A 20,536-nucleotide genomic window follows, 5' to 3' on the forward strand; every position below is an offset into this window, starting at 1 on the left:
CAACATTCTAGTAAATCTCCTCTGTACTCTCTCTATTTTGTTGACATCCTTCCTATAATTAGGCGACCAAAATTGTACACCATACTCCAGAATTGGCCTCACCAATGCCTTGTACAATTTTAACATTACATCCCAACTTCGATACTCAATGCTCTGATTTTTAAAGGCCAGCACACCAAAAGCTTTCTTTACCACCCTATCTACATGAGATTCCACTTTCAGGGAACTGTGCACAGTTATTCCCAGGTCCCTCTGTTCACCTGCATTCTTCAATTCCCTACCATTTACCATGTACGTCCTATTTTGATTTGTCCTGCCAAGGTGTAGCACCTCACACTTATCAGCATTAAACCCCATCTGCCATCTTTCAGCCCACTCTTCCAACTGGCATAAATCTCTCTGTAGACTTTTAAAATCTACTTCATTATCCACAACCCCAACCTATCTTAGTATCATCTGCATACTTACTAATCCAATTTACCACACCATCATCCAGATCATTGATGTACATGACAAACAACAGTCGACCCAACACAGATCACTGTGGCACCCCACTAGTCACTGGCCTCCAACCTGACAAACAACCATCCACCATTACTCTCTGGCATCTCCCATTCAGCCACTGTTGAATCCATCTTGCTACTCCACCATTAATACCCAATCATTGAACCTTCTTAACCAACCTTCCACGAGGAACCTTGTCAAAGGCCTTACTGAAGTCCATATATACAACATCCATTGCTTTACCCTCATCAATTTCCCGAGTAACCTCTTCAAAAAATTCAAGAAGATTAGTCAAACATGACCTTCCAGGCACAAATCCATGTTGACTGTTCCTAATCAGACCCTGTTTATCCAGATGCTTATATATATTATCTCTAAGTATCCTTTCCATTAATTTGCCCACCACTGACGACAAACTAACAGGTCTATAATTGCTAGGTTTACTCTTAGACCCCTTTTTAAACAATGGAACAACATGCACAGCACGCCAATCCTCCGGCACTATTCCCGTTTCTAATGACATTTGAAATATTTCTGTCATAGCCCCTGCTATTTCTACACTAACTTCCCTCAATGTCCTAGGGAATATCCTGTCCGGACCTGGAGACTTATCCACTTTTATATTTCTCAAAAGTGTCAGTACTTCCTCTTCTTTGAATCTCGTAGTTTCCATAGCTACTCTACTTGTTTCCCTTACCTCACATAATTCAATATCCTTCTCCTTGGTGAATACCGAAGAAAAGAAATTGTTCAATATCTCCCCCATCTCTTTTGGCTCTGCAGATAGCTGTCCACTCGGACTCTCTAATGGACCAATTTTATCCCTCGTCATCCTTTTGCTATTAATATAGCTGTAGAAACCCTTTGGATTTACTTTCACCTTACTTGCCAAAGCAACCTCATATCTTCTTTTAGCTTTTCTAATTTCTTTCTTAAGACTCTTTTTACATTCTTTATACTCCTCAAGCACCTAATTTACTCCATGCTGCCTATAATTATTGTAGATCTCCCTCTTTTTCCGAACCGTGTCCAATTTCCCTTGAAAACCAGGGCTCTTTCCAATTTTTACTATTTCCTTTCAACCGAACAGGGACATAAAGATTCTGTACTCTTAAAATTTCACCTTTAAATGTACTCCATTTCTCTTCCACATCTTTCCCATAAAACAAACTGTCCCAATTTACTCCTTTTAAATCCTTTCGCATCTCCTCAAAGTTAGCCTTTCTCCAATCAAAAATCTCAACCCTAGGTCCAGTTCTGACCCTCTCCATAATTATATTGAAACTAATGGTATTGTGATCACTGGTCCCGAACTGTTCCCCAACGCATACTTCTGCCACCTGACCTGTCATGCTACGTTGCACCGAGTTAGAAAAGTGTAGAGAACCCAGGTAAGGAGTGAGACATGACCAGGGATTACTTTAACTGACTGAATGAAGGGGATATGTAAAGCTGTCACCAACTCTTCATTTGGTCTTCTCACATCATAAACAATACAGTACATAAAATTAATAACATAATAGGTAAGTTGCCGCTTCTCATTGAAAAATGTTCGTCAGTAAGGAGGAAGGTGGCCAAAAGGTGCTTGCTACATCTGAGGGAACAATCCCTACAGAATACTGAAAGATGAGCAAAGAAGAGGTGCCGAGTGATGGTATCTCCTTTGAGCTGTTGGAAATGGGAGAATGATCCATTGAACGTGAAGGCTTGCAAAATGGAAAGTGACATCAAGGAAAATCTTACTAAAGAAATAAATTAAAAAATGCTTACCTCATGTGATAACATCTTGTAGAGTTCATCTCTGGTTATAGCTATCCTCTCCCTGTCCATACTGTCTACAACCACGATCACAAACTGAAAAACATCAAGAGCTAAAACAGATGTACTAATTTTGTAACAGTGTGCACACATAACTAGTGTGTAAACATCCAACTAATAAAATCCAGCTGCTTACAAAATTCTATGGATGTACAAAGTTGTGCGAAAAAAAAGTCTATTAATGCATATTTCTATCTGGCACCCAAAACTGGATATGAAGTGGGGGCAATCTCAAGGAGAGGAGTGAACCAAGACTGAAGAATGAGCAATCAGATCACTACACTTGCATGCACAATTGGCAAACCATATGATGAAAATGTCTGTTGGTCTTTTGTGAACCTGAAAATGTTTCAACCAGAAAGTCAACAGAGTGATAAGGACTACCAGATGATTATCCCAAATGATCGCAGGCTTTATTTGAGACTATTGCCCTGATTTGGTATAAAAACACAGGTTAAGGATAACACAGTGTAGCATGCACAGATGTCTGTCATGGATTTGGGACAGAACTAGGCTGAAGTGCATAACTTTTAGTCCTTATATTGTATGTTTGCTTGAGAAGCTTGCTGCACATGCTAACAAACAGCTAGTAAGAAACTGAAAAAACACTAATATTAGATCATTGTCTATTAGATCAATTATTGATTTAATTAGATCAATTATTGGGGGCAGAGGCTCTTGACTGGGTGTCAGAGGGCCAAAGTTACTGCCGGCTTCATTTCCTACATTAACATTAAAGGTCAAAAAAGGAAATGGGAGAAAGTGCAGGATGAAAAGACAGAATGGGAGAAAATACAATTATATAAAGTAAAACAAAAGTTTTATAAAATAATGAGTTGGCAGTTCCAGTTGGCACGAATACAGCAAACAAATCAACAGAGCAAAATGCCATATCCAAATGCAAAATAAATGGACAAGCACAAGTACAGGTGCACAACCTTTTATCCGAAGATCCAAATAACGAAAACCTCCGAATAGCGGACATTTTTTCGGTCCATGAAGAAAGGTCCTTGAAAACGTTCACCGAGGGCGGCCCGCAGTGGTGACAGCGGAACCTTTGGTCAGTCCTCGAAGAAAGGGGAACTAAATCCCCATTCATAAAAGAGAAGGTCAGGGTATATTGCGTGGGAGGGTTAATAATTGACAATATGCTGCTGCCTGCTCGCTGAGTTAAAAAGTTCCCACGGTAGACTCACGATACACAGTGTATCGTGAGTCTTGCGTGGGAACTTTTTAACTCAGCGGGCAGGGAGCAGCAGATTGTCTCTCCCTTCAGTTTCACCCCACCTACACCCCTCTGCTTCCCGGCCATGTGTGTGACCCCTTCCCTCCCCTCTCCAGCTCCCCGCCCATTGCACCAGCGCGGGGGCTTTGCACTGTCTTCACGTCGGCGATGCCAGCAGGTCAGTGCCAGTCACCGGAGACGCCAGGACCAACGGGACACCGACCCCCAGGCCCACTGCAAGCACGGAGATCCCAGAGACCCACAGCCAGCAGCAGCCCAGCCCCGTTCCAACTCCAGAGGAAAACTGCAAACTGGCCGGAGACATCAGGGCCACCAGAAGCTGCTCCCCGATGGGCCACTACGGCGACAAGTGGCAGTTCGCCCACAGCCTGAGCTGTGCCCCCTCATCGGGACACCGACCCCCAGGCCCACTGCAAGCACGGAGATCCCAGATCAGCAACTCCAGCCCAGCCCTGCTCCAACTCCAGAGGAACACGCTCCCCGTATGGGCAGAAGCTGATGGTGTGCAAGGTACGTCTTGTTCTTGGGGTCGCGCAGCTCGGGCTGTGGGCGAACTGCCACTTGTCGCCGTAGCGGCCCATCGGGGAGCGGATTCCTCTGGAGTTGGAGGGGGAGGGGGGTATTGTGCTGTTTGATCGCCCCCTGCTATCCCAGGGACAGGGAGACAGGACGTTCACCGAGGGCGGCCCGCAGAGGTGACAGCGGAACCTCTGGTCGGTCCTCGAAGAAAGGGGAACTAAATCCCCATTCATAAAAGAGAAGGTGAGGGTACATTGCGCGGGAGAGTAGGAATCCCAAGACAAAGTTGAGTGAGCGTTCACCGAGGGTGGCCCGCAGAGGTGACAGCGGAACCTCCGGACGGTCCTGGAAGAAAGGGGAACTAAATCCCCTTCATAAAAGAGAAGTGGAGGGTATATTGCCCGGGAGGGTATATCGCCTACCTGGAAGAAACCGGACATTTTTTCCAGGATGTCATTTGCTCACCAAAGCTCACGTTTGGCACTAAACATGGCACGCCAAAGCTCACGTTTGGCGCCAAACGCATGTCGCCTCTGCTGCACACGGATATAAGAGTGTGAAAATGTCGCTAGGGTGACATGAGTGCGAGAGGTGATTCAATGCTGCGGTCACATTTACAAATTCAGGAATTCATTCAACACACTGCATTTCATAGACATTTATTCTGCAAGAAAAAACTACATTGAAGACTCAAACTCGCGACCGAGGAACTGCCGGGATCAAGGCGCAAACTCGCGACCTTGCGGATACGAGCCGAGCACTCTACCACTGAGCCAGCCATTAAAATCTACGCTAAAAAATTTCCATTTCGAAGGCCAACAAATTCCGAATTACGAAAAGTGTCTGGTCCCAAGGCTTTCGGATAAAAGGTTGTGCACCTGTACCAATAACTGAACGTTTCAATTTATGTGTTCAAGGAGCTTTGGTAATCAAATTGGAGAGCATAGGATCAGTCATGGAGATGCAATCTTTGATACATTCTACAGAAAATCTGATTGAATGTTTCCTTTTATGGGGAAAATATGAACATATGACTTAGGAGCAGAAATAGGCCGCTGGAACCTTCTCATTTGATTCATTACTTAACAAAATTAAAGATAAACTGATTGTAACCTCCATGTTGCAATTGACAAACAGTAACTCTTCACTTCCTTGCTTATCACAAATATCTAACTCCATTTTAAAGATTTTCAAAGAATGCTGCCACGAGCCTTTGAGGAAGTTTCAAAAGCTTATGACTTATGGAATATAGATAATAAGTATTGGTCTCAAATGGGCACCTCCTTATTTTAAAAAAGTTACCATTTGTAATAGTCATAGAGTACGGAAACAGGCCCTTTGGCCCAACTTGACCATACTGACAAAGATGCCCCATCTAAGCTGTCCCCTCCATATCTGTCCTTTCACCTTAAAACTGGTTCTTGATTCACCTACTCTGGGTAAAAGGCTCTGTGCATTCCCCTCATGATTTTATACACCTCTATTAGATCACCCTTCAGTATCTTGCACTCCATGAAATAAAGTCCCAGACTGTCTGACCTCTCCATATAATTTAGCCTTGTGTCCGTACACCATCCTCTTAAATCTTCTCTGCCCTCCTTCCAGTTTAATTACATCTTTCCTATAACAGGGTGACCAAAACAGTACTCCAAACGTGGCATTGTGCAATTGCAACGTAATGTCCCATCTTCTACACTGATGCTCTGACTGATAAAGACGACTGTACCAGACTCACCCACCAGAAGAACCCTCTTCACATACACTATACCGCGACTCTTAAGGATCTTGCTTCCATCAGAAATGTTGAACAAAGTGGCAGTTTCAGAAAAAAGATGCTGCCTTTTAAGAGGCAGCTGAGATTAAATAATTTTTGTTGTAAATGTTTGGATTTCTGATCCCAGACATCTGTGGGGCCTGAATCATTAAGTCTCCAGGTCATTATGGGAAACATGCAGTAAAATGGAGCTGCTTCCAAGATCAGTTTAGCCATGATCTAACTGAATGCTGCATAACCTCAAAGAACCATGTGCTTTGCGCATATTTTTTATTACATGCACTGCAGAGATCTGTTCCATCATAGCGCAGACTGGATAAACATGAATAAATATGACATGAATAAATATCTGCAGAAGTCAACACCTGAAGAGTCCGAAAGAAAATCATGACGTTGATGGACATGTGCATATCAATGCAGATAATATCTAAACTGGTTTACGCACAAAGGGAAAAAATGTGAAATGCACATCACCTAGTCAAAGAGACCTGTCGGAGAAGTTAAACTACAAACTATATTGGCAAATATAGAGGCAAGCATAGGAACAAAGTCAACGACATTGAACTATTCATCAACAGCATTCAAAATCCAAAAGGAAGTAATAGCGAAACTTAACTAGTATTTTGGATCATTGTACTTTATATGGTCAAAGTATCAATGTACACAGAAATGCACATATCAGATATTAAAAAGATCAGAATTGCTAGTAGGTCAGAAGTGCAAAGATAAGTAGGTCAGAAGTGCAGCAGTTTGGCAAAAGTAACAATGATGTGGAATATAAGTTTACAGTCATTAGGAAAAAGAAACAAGGCAAGTACAAATATTTTAGAAAGGCACTGGCAAAAAAGAGAAATGAAGAAAAATGAAGTGGAAATTATCATGAAAGAAAAGTAGATTATGTTAATAAGTACAAAGTCTAATGTATAAAAGGTGGAATAGGGCTAAATAACATGCGTTTTAACCAATATTTCCCTTCTATTGATATCAATACATTGATAGAATAGAATAGAATAGAATGCATTTATTGTCATTCATCCTAGGTTTGAACGAAATATAATTTCTACAGTTTTTTACATTACAAAACAATCCAAGACTTAACACAGTTTACATAAACATCCATCACAGTGAGTCTCCAACATCTCCTCACTGTGATGGAAGGCAAAGTCTTTATCTCTACCCTTTGTTCCTTCTCCCGTGGTCCAGTAGTCCAACTGCAGTGTCGAGGCGAACTGGGGCTCCAATGTTAAAGCCCCCGGCGGGCGATGGTAAGTCCTGAGGCCGTTTAAGCCACGCGGGGCGATGTTAGGCCCCGGCTCCATGTCCTTTAAACCCGCGATTCCAGCAGGAGAAGTCGCCGTTGCGGAGCTCGGAAAAGTGGTCTCCCACCAGGGACTTGGAGCTCCCGATGTTCCTGTTCACCGGGTCTGCGGCCGGTGCCTCCGAACTCCAAAGTCGGGTCGCAACCGCACGCCACCACAGCTCTTCCCGCTCCGAAGTTGGCCAGCTCCGCGATCTCAGTACCGCAGGCTCTGCAACTGGAGCCCTCAGGTTAGTCCCGGCTGGAGATTGCCGCCGGCTCCACGATGTTAGGCCCAACGACATCCGAGACCCGACAGGGAATAGTCGGGTCCCCACACAAGGAAGAGATTTAAAACGGTTTCCCCCACAGCCCCCTCACCACTCCCCACATATACACAAATATAAAAAAATAATAAAAACTAACTCAAGACATACATTTAACAAGACAAAAATAAAAAAAGACAGACGACTGTAGTCGAGCCGCTGCCGTTAGGCGCCGCCACTCCCACATTCAGAAAGCGGAGATACAGTCCCCGCTTTCTATTAACTTGCGTACTGATTTCAGTTTTTGAAGTTATAGGTCCACACAGCACAGCCACTTTGTATTAAGAAAATATTGTCTTTACATAGTTGTTTTACCTTATGAAAAATCCTGGTGCCCTCTATATAGTATGCAAGTGGAATAGAACTGAATATTAAAACGTATTATAATAGATGAATAAAAGCTTAATCAAAGTGAGCTTTAATAAGAAGTGAACAATAAAGATGGTTTTATAATGGAACTACCAATGTGGCAATATAAGTTCACAGACACTCTAGGAATGGAATTGGAAGTACACCGTGGCATTTGCAAGAGAAAGGCAAGGAAACGCAAGGGTACTGAGATTTAAGCACACCAAGTACATCTGACAAGAGGTGCATTGGTGTATTAGCAAATGAAGGTCAATCACAGCAAGGATGGTTGACAGGTTTGTAGATACAGTCTGAAGGAGGGTCTTGACACGAAATGTCACCCATTCCTTCTCTCCAGAGATGCTGCCTGTCCTGCTGAGTTACTCCAGCATTTTGTGTCTAAGGATGGTCGGCAGTTGACTTTGTAATAATGATAGGATATAAAATTGCGATGTTAAAGAGGAGGCCAACAATGAGACATTATACTGCAAAACTAAGATATACGAATTGCAATAGTGAGACATTAAATGGAAGATCGGGATAGAGATGGTCAAACACCTCCGAGAATTAGTTAGAAATATGGATTTATAAATTTACTATCTTTCACAAGACAACCAAAGTTCATGGATCGCCTTTTCGTTATCAAACATTCTGTAAAAGTGGTCTACACAAAAGGCAATAGATAATAGGTGCAGGAGTAGGCAATTCGGCCCTTTGAGCCAGCACGGCCATTCACTGTGATCATGGCTGATCATCCACAATCAGTACCCCGTTCACGCCTGCTCACCATATCCCCTGACTCAGCTATCATTAAGAGCTCTATCTTACTCTCTCTTGAAAGCATGCAGAGAATTGGCTTCAACTGCTTTGAGGCAGGAAATTCCACAGATTCACAACTCTCTGGGTGAAAAAGGTTTTCCTCCTCTCCATTCCAAATGGCCTACCCCTTATTCTTAAACTGTGGCCCCTGGTTCTGGAGCCCAGGATCATATTTCCTGCCTCTCGCGTGTCCAATCCCTTATTAATCTTGTATATTTCAGTAAAATATCCTCTCATCCTTCTAAATTCCAGAGCATACAAGCCCAGTCGCTCCATTCTATCAAGATATGACAGTCCTGCCATCCCAGGAATTAACCTTATGAACCTACGCTGCACTCCCTCAATAGCAAGAATGTCCTTCCCCAAATTTGGGAGACCAAAACTGCACACAATACTCCAGGTGTGGCTCACTAGGGCCCTGTACAACTGGGCAGAAGGACCTTGTTGCTCCTGTGCTCTACTCCTCTTGTTATGAACTCCAACGTGCCATTAGCTTTCTTCACTGCTTGCTGTACCTGCATGCTTACTTTCAATGACTGATGAACAAGGACCTCCCAGATCTCACTGTACTTCCCCTTTTCTCAACTAGATACCATTCAGATAATAATCTGCCTTCCTCTTTTTGCCACCAAAGTGGATAACCTCACATTTATCCACATTAAACTGCATCTGCCATACATCTGCCCACTGACCCAACCTGTCCAAGTCATCCTGCATCCTCATAGCATCCTCCTCACAGTTCACACTGCCACCCAGCTTTGTGTCATCTGCAAATTTGCTAATGTTACTTTGAATCTCTTCATCTAAATTATTAATGCATGTTGTAAATAGCTGCGGTCCCAGCACCACCCCACTAGTCACTGGGTGCCATTCTGAAAGGGACCCGTTAATCCCTACTCTTTGTTTCCTGTCTGCCAGCCAATTTTCTATCCATGTCAGTAACCTTCCGCCAATACCACGTGCTCTAATTCTGCTCACTAATCTCCTTGTGGGGCCTTATCAAATGCTTTCTAAAAGTCCAGTTACACTACATCTACTGGCTCTCCCTTGTCCATTTTCCTAGTTACATCCTCAAAAAATTCCAGATTAGTCAAGCATGATTTCCCCTTTGTAAATCCATGCTGAATCGGACCGATCCTGTTACTGCTATCCAAATGTGCCGCTATTTCATCTTGTATAATTGAGTCCAGCATCTTCCCCACCACCGATGTCAGGCTAACTGGTCTATAATTCCTTCTTTTCTCTCTCCCATCTTTCTTAAAAAATGGGATTGCATAAGCTACCCTCCAATCCATATGAACTGACCCTGAATCTATAAAACATTGGAAAATGATCACCAATGCGTCCACAATTCTAGAGCCACCTCAAGTACCATGGGATGCAGACCATCAGGCCCTGCGTATTTATTAGCCTTCAGTCACATCTGTATAGTATATCAGGAAGATTGTTTGTGTCCTCCTTAGTGAAGACAGATCCAAAGTACCTGTTCAATTCATTTGTCATTTCCTTGTTCCCCATAATAAATTCACCTGTTTCAGTCTTCAACAGTCCAAATTTGGTCTTAACTGGTCTTAAATGTTTTCCTCCTCGCATACCTAAAGAAGCTTTCACTATCCTCCTTTATATATTTAGCTAGCTTACCTTCATACCTTGTCTTTTCTCCCCGTATTGCCTTTTTAGTTATCTTCTGTTGCTCTTTAAAAGTTTCCCAATCCTCTGGGTTCCCGCTCATCTTTGCTATGTTATACTTCTCTTTTATTTTTATACTGTCCTTGACTTCCCTTGTCAGCCAAGGTCACCCCTTGCTACCCTTGGAATCGTTCTTTCTCTTTGGGATGAACCGATCTGGCACCTTCTGTATTATTCCCAGAAATATCTGCCATTGTTGTTCCATTGTCATCATCCCTACTCCTCCCTCATGACTCCATAGTTCCATTTGTTCAACGGTAATACTGATATTTCTGATTTTTCCTTCTCCCTCTCAAATTGTAGATTAAAACCTATGGTCACTACCTCAACATGGCTCCTCTACCTCGAGTTCACTTACCAAATCCGGTTTATAGCACAACACTAAATCCAGAATTGCCTTCTCCCTGTAGGCTGTGGGCCGAGCATCAAAAATGTGTCTAGAAATAGGATTTTGTGACCCAAGTCACCAAACTCCATGAAATTGTCACATATTGTGTAAATTTTTTTATATAAATCACCCCTGAAACTCGATATGAAGATGACTTGCACATTTTTATTAAATTAGAGAAAAACCGCAAAAAATGTCAGGATTTTTTTAGTCCAATCAAAGCACATTTAACATTGAGTTGTCTGCCAGTTGGCCAATCACGCGCTTTGTTTCAGGCTAGCACACAACATGGCTGAGGGGGCTTCACAGATGCCTGTTTTACTGGAGATTCCGATGTGTTATTCTGTGGAATAAATGTCGTGGAAACTTGCAGCAGGTAATTGTATTTAGTGGGAAAAGCATTAAAAAGGCTGAAGAAAGTGCTGCGAAGTGGATTAAAGTGCAAGAAAGCCTTCAAAGTCCCTGCTGATGTGCTGGAACACAAAGAAGGCCCCCATGAATCAACTATAACTGAAAGGTAAGAATAAAGTCTGAATTTATGAAAATCTATCTGTATGGAGTTTAATTAATTTAATTGCACCATTTTATAATGTGAATAAATTCATTCATTCAATTACTTACCCTTTGAGAATAGGGAAGATTCAAACAAGAGGACATGACTTCAGAATTAAGGGACAGAAGTTTAGGGGTAATATGAGGGGGAACTTCTTTACGCAGAGAGTGGTGGCGGTGTGGAATGAGCTCCCAGTGGAAGTGGTGGAGGCAGGTTCATTGGTATCATTTAAAAATAAATTGGATAGGCATATGGATGAGAAGGGAATGGAGGGTTATGGTATGAGTGCAGGCAGGTGGGACTAAGGGGGGAAAAAAAAAATTGTTCAGCATGGACTTGTAGGGCCGAGATGGCCTGTTTCCGTGCTGTAATTGTTATATGGTTATACTTCATTCATTCACTCACTCACTTACTCATTCATTCATTCATGAAATTGAGGGCCTAAACTATAACACAGTTAATTAAACATTGTCACTAATGCCAGTCTGTAGTAGAGTAATAAGTCTTTACCAGCTAATCTCGGAGCTGCCTGCGAAAACTTACCGGGAAAAAGTGCTCCGACCGCGGGGCCTAGGTACTCGCGGTAAAGTGAAGCCGCAGTCTCAATTAATAAGCGGCCGATTAGCGATCGTGAAGCCACGGATCATCTCCGCGGGGGGGGGGGGGAGGCTGTACATAGTGCCGTCTGTAGCGGGCGTTTTCAGACCCCGATAACGGGAGAAAAACGGAGGGATATCGATCGCTCTTTACCGCGAGTACCTAGGCCCCACGATCGGAGCACTTTTTCCCAGTAAGTTTTCGCAGGCAGCTCCGAGATTATTTGTTAAAGACTTATTACTCTACTACAGGCTGGCATTAGTGACAATGTTTAATTGACTGTTATAGTTTCGGCCCTCAATTTCATGAATGAATTAATGAATAAGTGAGTGAGTGAATGAATGAAGTAAGTGAATGAATGAATGAATTTATTCACATTATAAAATGGTGCAATTAAATTAATTAAACTCCATACAGATAGATTTTCATAAATTCAGACCTTTCAGTTATAGTTGATTCATGGGGGCCTTCTTTGTGTTCCAGCACGTCAGCAGGGACTTTGAAGGCTTTCTTGCACTTTAATCCACTTCGCAGCACTTTCTTCAGCCTTTTTAATGCTTTTACCACTAAATACAATTAACCTGCTGCAAGTTTCCACGACATTTATTCCACAGAACAACAAATCGGAATCTCCAGTAAAACAGGCATCTGTGAAGCCCCCTCAGCCATTTTGTGTGCTAGCCTGAAACAAAGCGCGTGATTGGCCAACTGGCAGACAACTCAATGTTAAATGTGCTTTGATTGGACTAAAAAATATCCGACATTTTTCCGGTTTTTCTCTAATTTAATAAAAATGTGGAAGTCTTCATATCGAGTTTCAGGGATGATTTATATAATTTTTTTTACACAATATATGAAAATTTCATGTAGTTTGGTGACTTGGGTCACAAAACTGCAGAATAAAGCTCCTCGGCCCACAGCCTACTGGTAGGCTCCAGTACAAGCTGCTCTAAGAATCCATCACGGAGGCATTCCACAAATTCCCTTTCTTGGGGTCCAGCACCAACCTGATTTTCCCAGTCTACCAGCATGTTGAAATCTGCCATAACAACCGTAACATTACCTTTGCAACATGCCAATTTTAACTCTTGATTCAACTTGCACCCTATATCCAGGCTACTGTTTGAGGGCCTGTAGATAGCTCCCATTAGGGTATTTTTACCCTTACAATTCCTCAGTTCTATCCATACTGACTCTACATCTCCTGATTCTATGTCACCCCTCGCAAGGGACTGAATTATTATTCCTAACAGAGCTAGCCCACCCCTTCTGCCCACCTGTCTGTCTCTTTGATAGGACGTATACCCTTAAATATTCAGTTCCCAGCCCTGGTCCTCTTGCAGTCGTGTTTTCCCCCTCCTGTTAAGGTGCAACCCGTCCTTTTTGTACAATTCACCCTTCCACGAAAACAGATCCCAGTGGTCTATAAGAATCTAAATCCCTGCTTCCCGCACCAGCCCATCAGCCGCACATTCAGATCCCGTATCTCCCTGTTCCTGCCCTCACCCGCACGAGGAACTGGAAGCAAGATAACCACCCTGGAGGTCCTGCTTTTCAGCCTTCTTCTGAGTTCTCTGAAGTCATGCTGCAGAATGTCTTTCCTCTTCTTCCCAACGTCATTTGTGCCGACATGCACTACCACTTCCAGCTGCTCACCTTCACCCTGCCCCAACACGGTCCTTCAGGAGCTGAACCTGGACACACTTTCCACAGTTGTAGCAGCCAGAGGCACTATCAGTGTCCCCAACTTCCCATATCCTGGACGCCTCACACTGATCAGCAAAGCAGTTGATTCCATGCCATAAACTGATTCTTTGGTAGCAGGTGCAAGATATGCCAAATATGGATTAAATAAAAAACAAAACATAGTAATGAATGGAATAATATTGCATGGCTGGGTTACTAATGAGTTTTATGCTGATCATTATTATTTAGAAAAGAGTTTTAGACATAATGAGAAAGAATTGGCAACATCTACAAATGCATTTCGTTGTCTCTGTACTGTACACTGACAATGACAATTAAAATTGAATCTGAATCTGAATCTGAATGTTACAAACTATTGTGAGGGACAAACCATGTAGAAGAGGGAAGCAGGAAATAGCAAATAATGTGAACCAATATAAGATCATGACATTTGGAATAATGATAAACTATGAATTCAAGTCAAATGTCTGCAGAGTGCACATTAGAATGCAGAAAATAAATCTGGGTCTTCGTAGCTCAATAAAACCAACAAATGTCTGCCAGGAAACAGAGCAAAGCTATCTTTAGGTGGCCTAAGGAAATGTTTAATTATTTTTCATGTCTTGTTGGAAAGGTTGGGACACCAATTAATTACCACACCATGAGGAGAATATAGATAACTGTGGTTCATTGATTTAGCAAAATCGAAAGAACCTGACAATGAGAGTTTTTTTTAAGTTATAGGATCACATAATGAAGTCACTTTGTGTTAACAAACTCTTGTCTTTACATTGAAGAAAGACGCAAAACGCTGGTGTATCTCAGCGAGACAGGCAGCATCTCTGGATAGAAGGAATGGGTGACATTTCACGTCGACTGACCCTTCTTCAGACTGAGAGTCAGGGGAGAGGGATAGTTGGAAGGATATCCAATGAACTTAACTGTAGCAGATGGATGCTCTTATTGTTTAATCTTACCTCCGTGTTAGTATAGTAGGTGTTCCATGATGATCGCAGCGACTCCTGACCTCCAATATCCCACATTAGAAAATGTGTATTGTTCACTACTATTTCTTCTACATTACTGCCAATTGTAGGTGAAGTATGTACAACCTCATTCATTGAGCTGTAATGATACAATTAAACATATGGCTTTTCTTTTAGCAGTTCTAGTAAATGGGGAAGTCATTTTCAAGCTGCATTACTGCTATAAAGTTCACAAATATTCAGGTGAATACAAATCCTCTCATATATAAATAACTTTTTAATAAAATAATTCAGCAATTTCAATGGGGAATACCAGTGAGTTTCAAGCAGTTTTACCATCCTGCAAATAGACTTAGTTTGTAACTTCCAAGTATTGATGTATATGTAAACATTTTACAGTACTGTTAAAGATAATCAGTTTGTTGATTCTGGCCAGTTCCCAGTTATAAGCTGCTTTTACTGCAGAGTTCAATACTGAATGTCAGTGAAGTCCCACAGTTTCAATTTTCATATGACAATTGACAGGATAATTTTTACAGGATAATTCTTCTGACAGCAATACTTCTTACAAAGTAAGAAACTAGTTGAATTCAAGCTTATCATTGAATTTTACTTTTGAATATTTTTGAGAATGAACATTTTCCTTCTCTTACCACCAATGACTCAAGGGTAATGGACATTGTCTACATAGATTTTAGTATGGCTGGGATAAACCAATAAATCCTATACCTATGAATCCTCTTTAACAGCTTCCCTACCACTTCTATGAGGGATTGACGACTCTCCAGTCCTCCAGGACTTTGCCTCTGGCTAGAGAGAATACAAGGAGGCCCCAGACATCTCTCATCTTACTTCTCACAATAACCTGGGATAGATATCATCAAGCCATGCTTTTCAAGAGACCGTCCGCTTGATCTCAAAATGGTAGTATTAGTATATCCCATACTGATCTTACTACCTCCCATGTCTTTCTCCTTGGTGTATACAAATGGAAAGTTGAGTACTAAATAGAAACAGGCCCTTTGCCATACTTGTCCAAGTGACCGAATTGTAATTCTAGGCTAGTCCCATTTACCTGCATTTAGTCCATAGTCATCAAAACCCTTCCTATCAATATATCTGTCCAAATGTATTTTAAAAGTCTTAATTGTATCAGTTTCTATAGCTTCTTCTGGCAATTGTCTCCAGATATGGCCAATCCTCTGGTCTCAACATTTTCCAGGGTTCTAGCATTTACTGTGCAATTGTTGACATAGCAAGGTGCACACTTGCCTGAGTGAAATTACATTTTCCATTCCTTGGCCCAACTTCCCAACTGATCTAGATCCTGTTGTAAATCTTCCTCACTTGAATTGAATTGAATTGAATACATTATTGACACATGTGACAGTGAAATTCTTCCCTTGCATACCCAAGGAAAGCAGTAGTCACAACATAAGGGGCGTTGACATAGTTACACAGTATCCCGTGCCAGCTCCTCCTTTGGTCTCCACCTCTCCCTCTCATTCCCCCTCGCCGGGTCACTGTCAGATATAACACTAGCTTTGGTGTCATCTGCAAATTTACAAACAATGTAACGACATTATCATCCAAATCGTTAATATAAAGAAAAAGTGGACCCGTAGCAGACCTCTGTGATATACCATCGGTCATATGCCTCCAATCAAAAAAGCAACCCCATATACACCCTTTGACTCCTTCCTCCAAGCCAATTTTGAATCCATTTGGTTAGCTAATCTTGGATTCCATGTGATCTAAACTTCCTTGACAAAAGCTAAAGTCCAGACAGTTCATTGCCTGCCCTCATCAACACTTGTTTAATATCTCGCCTAAATACTCTGAACTCAAGCATAAATTTACTCCTTATGTATTACTGCAATGTTCTAATACTTCTTTATCACCCCTTCAATTAATTATCATTCTTACATTTTGCCATGACCCATTTCAGCATCAGCTGTACAGTATTGGATTTCACGGTCATATGTTTGGATTGAAATAATATCCCCGCTTTTTCAAATTGGTCAATATTTGATATTCTATCTGTAAGTGTCCGTTCTAGGAAAAACAGTTTCATAATAGTATTAGTAGTAATAGTAATTCTGCTCGAAGCCCACACAGGAGCAATCTAATTTGTCCTATTCCACTGCTCAGACCTTAATTTTTGTTCTCGCTGAAGGCGCGGTACAATTTCCTTCTGCAAACAAGGACTAAGTTGCCTTTCATTTCCCTTCCAGATCATGACTGTCTCCCAACTTCTGAACCATTAGAAAAAGTCTACTTCATTTCAGAATAGCAAGTTAGATTACACTCCAGAAAACTCTCCACATCTTCCTATGCTGCAATCTACCTCTCTTTGCAATTTTCTGCCCCCCATTGTGTCCTGAACAGCACGTTTTGCCACAAATTCACTCACTACTTCCAATTAATCTAACTGCTACTCCCACCATTCACCTTGAAGGTAATTGTGTCATTTATGCAGTGGATATGATAAAATGCAACTTATTGTGTCTATTGCACTCATGGAACAATTTTTTTGTAGTTTTAAATTTAACAAAAATTGGATCAAAGCGTCTCACATTTTAATCAATTGTAACACTCCAATCAGCCATAAGACAAACAGTTAATCTGTTTGACACTCAAATAAAAAGTTAAAGAAAATTAAAAAAAATAAGCTTAGATTTGGATTACAATAAGTACCTAATGTATAAAACACTTTGCAACAGTCAGAATTTTTTTTGATTCTCGAGTCCCACAGATTTGCAGCCAACCTGCGTGCTTCATATTTGCTCTACTATTCAATACAAAATTAACTAATCCTTTATCTCAATAACATATTCCTGCTCTCTCCCCAGCTAGTCATTCCATTGCTGTAGCCACTGCTGTAACGACCAGCAGCTCGATCGGCCAGATGTCCTGAACCAATGTTACATCCCATCTGCACGAACCCACAACTTTAGTTTCAATTAATCTGCAATTTGTGGGTGGTATAGAAGCAAAATGAAAACTTAGCAAATGAATACCATTCTACTAATGATTAGGAATATAATGTATGTCCAGGCAACTTGCATTTGAATTATCCAGGCACTGTCCGTTAATACTGAATACAGCTGAATACAGAGTGGTAGTCAACGACTTTGTTGAGTGGTGCCAGCTGAATCACCTGCAGCTCAGCAGCGATAAGACTAAAGAGTTAGTGGTGGACTTTAGGAGGAGAGGAACACCCCTGTCTCCATCAAGGGTGTAGATGTGCAGTTTACCAAGGCGTACAAGTCCCTTGGAGTTTACCTGAACAGTAAACTGGATTGGTCCAGTAATGTTGAGGCACTGTATAAGAGACAGAGCCGTCGGTATTTCCTGAGGAGGATCTGCTCTTTCAACATCTGCAGTAAGATGCTGCAGATGTTCTATCAATCGGTGGTGGCCAGTGCCATCTTCTACACTGTCGTGTGCTGGGGTAGGAGAGCAAAGGCCATGGACGCCAACAGAATCAACAAACTCATCAGGAAGGCTGGCTCAGTCCTGGGAGTGGAGTTGGCAGACCAATTTCCCTCCTGGGATAAATAAAATTCTATTGTATCGTATCATTAATAGCAAGATGAAAGCCAAAGTGGGAAAGGAAATTAGCATCAGAAATTGTGGCACATGCGAGAGCAAATTATATAAACTATAAACAATTCGTTAATTATCAACTCTGGAAAGGCTAGTTCCTCTTCAAAGCTCTTGCAATCTCTCAAATATCAGACAAGGTAAACAGTAAACTGAGTGTCACACTCAAGCAAAGAATAGTATATCCATGTCACAAAGAAGGCTGGCAATGCTATTCCAACGTCATGGAACGATGGGTCACCTGCCAAAATCATGTAATTGGTTCTGTTTTTCCTACACTGCAAGCCCAATGGATTCTATCTGGCTCAGCAAAGAGTGTTGTGCTACAGATTCTACCAAAGCAATTGTTGTTTGAAGTAGAATTGTTTTCCCTTTGTGTAAACTCCATTTAATAACATTCCCCCAACACATTACCCTCCTGGGACATACACACACAATGCTTACTGTTTGGAGTGGCCAAGCTGCTTCCTAAATTAACCCAAGAGTCAACATGAAAGCAACATGTTTTCTTGCTTTTCTTACTTCCTGCAGTTCCTTCCTATCAACCAATGCAAATAGAAAACTACTGAAGCAGTTCCTAACATGTTTAAATGGACCTAATAAGAGATTCATGTTTTAATCCAGCTATTCATTAATGCTATAAACAAATCTGTCACCACATAATCACCCTTCTATATCTATTGCTCCATCATCGAAAGCTCATTTTAAATGAATTAAAAATTAATTAAATAATTATACTGAGGCATTCAGGGACCTGATAAATTAAACAAATTAAACCTTTCAAAAATTGCCTGACTGCTCTGCACTTCGAAAAATACGTTCAAATTGAAAGGCAAATGATTATGAGTCGTTATAATGGACCCAGGGGGCAGAGGGCGGAATAGTGTCTGTTATTGCCAATTATCCGCTGTAACCGAGTACGGTATTATCATTGTATGTAGTTGAAACAGAACTGCAGGTGATGGTAAATCTACAAAAGTACAAAAGTGCTGAAGTAACCCAGTGGGTCAGGCAGTATCCCTGGAGAACATGGATAGGTGTTATCGGGACAATTCAGGCTGCCGAGTAACTGGAGCACTTTGTGTAATTTCATCCTAAAGTGAGGCGTTGATGCCACTGGTCTGCACCAGTGAGTCTATCTTCACCAGCTGCCGCTCAGACCGGATTGAGTGGCTATTGTTGCGGCTCACGTTGTAGCCCCTGGCCGACACCTCATACTTCAGGCCACTGCCAACAACAGGATGTACGTGGTCACCGTGGGGCTCCCTCCGCTCTCACCAGCTGTAACTTCTTCTTGTCAGCCGTCACTTTGTCCGCTCCTGCTCCACCACCACCTTTACCTCCTCCCTCCAGTCGCCAACATCTTCCAAAGTGGAGTATGGGAAAGGGGCCGAGTGGACAGAGTGACGGGAGGAGGGGGAGGCAGCAGCCGCCGTGGGACAGGGAATGGACAAAGTGACGACCAACAGGAAGAAGTGGCAGCTGGTGAGAGGGGAGGGAGCCCCACAGTGACTGAGCGCATCCTGTCGGTGGCGGCAGCCTGAAGAAAGTGTTGTTCTCAGGGGCTACAACATGAGCCGCAACTACAGCCATGTCAATCAGACCTACAGTGAGTGAAGGAGGACTCGCTGGTACACCTTGCGAGCTAGGGGTGGCGTAGGAAACCGGGGCTGCATGCAGCTGGGGAGGCGGAGTGAGCTGGGATAGCATGGGCAGGTCCATCCTCTATAACCAAAATCCATTGTAATGGGGTCCATTAAAATAAGGGTTTACTATTTTTCAATCCAGAGACATTGCCAGTTTCCAATTGTTTTTGAAATAATATTCAAGAACCACAAAATTCACTACATTCATCCGAACTTAATTTTTAAAAACAAATTGCGGGATCCAAGTTGGATTGCAGCTGGATTTCACTTAAAGAACAAAATACTATGTACAAAAGCCAGTGTTTAGACTACATTGGCCATCAAACATTCAGTGAAGAACTTGCACCCAAACACATTAACTCAACGATTACATCAAGTTTCAACAGGACGGCAAATCAACTAGTACAGCCATTGTCTTGAATATAAATATAGTTCAGCATTCCTCACCTTGGTCGAGGCCTTGTAGTTTAGATCAGGCCAGTTATCAGACCAACTCACCCATGCTAACCGAGTTACCTACTCTGGCATCTTGTTCCAAACACCCACCATTCTGTTGGAAACCTGGCTCTCAGATCTCCTTTAGATATTTCTCCTCTCACCTTAGACTCATCCCTAGACTCCCTTACACTTAAAAAAAGGCTGATAAACTACCATATTTGTGCCCCTTATAATTTTATAAACCTCCAAAAAATCACCTCATTTTTCTGAGCTCCTATAAGAACAATCCCAGTCTA

General features: G+C 42.0%; 1 protein-coding gene across 4 annotated transcripts in view; it reads right to left on the reverse strand.

Moving 5' to 3' along the window:
• The window catches only part of arl5a (ADP-ribosylation factor-like 5A), a 44,125-nt gene that overhangs the window by 6,985 nt on the left and 16,604 nt on the right, over nt 1-20,536 (reverse strand). For all 4 annotated transcript variants that reach the window (XM_055638720.1, XM_055638718.1, XM_055638721.1 and 1 more), the window contains 2 exons: nt 14,542-14,689; nt 2,275-2,358 (listed from right to left, as the gene is read on the reverse strand). In XM_055638720.1, the coding sequence (XP_055494695.1) occupies nt 2,275-2,358; nt 14,542-14,685 (228 nt within the window). In that variant the 5' untranslated portion in view covers nt 14,686-14,689. The remainder of the gene's footprint in view (nt 1-2,274; nt 2,359-14,541; nt 14,690-20,536) is intronic.

The sequence above is a fragment of the Leucoraja erinacea genome, chromosome 7 (assembly GCF_028641065.1).
Source record: "Leucoraja erinacea ecotype New England chromosome 7, Leri_hhj_1, whole genome shotgun sequence".
Classification (NCBI taxonomy): domain Eukaryota; kingdom Metazoa; phylum Chordata; class Chondrichthyes; order Rajiformes; family Rajidae; genus Leucoraja; species Leucoraja erinaceus.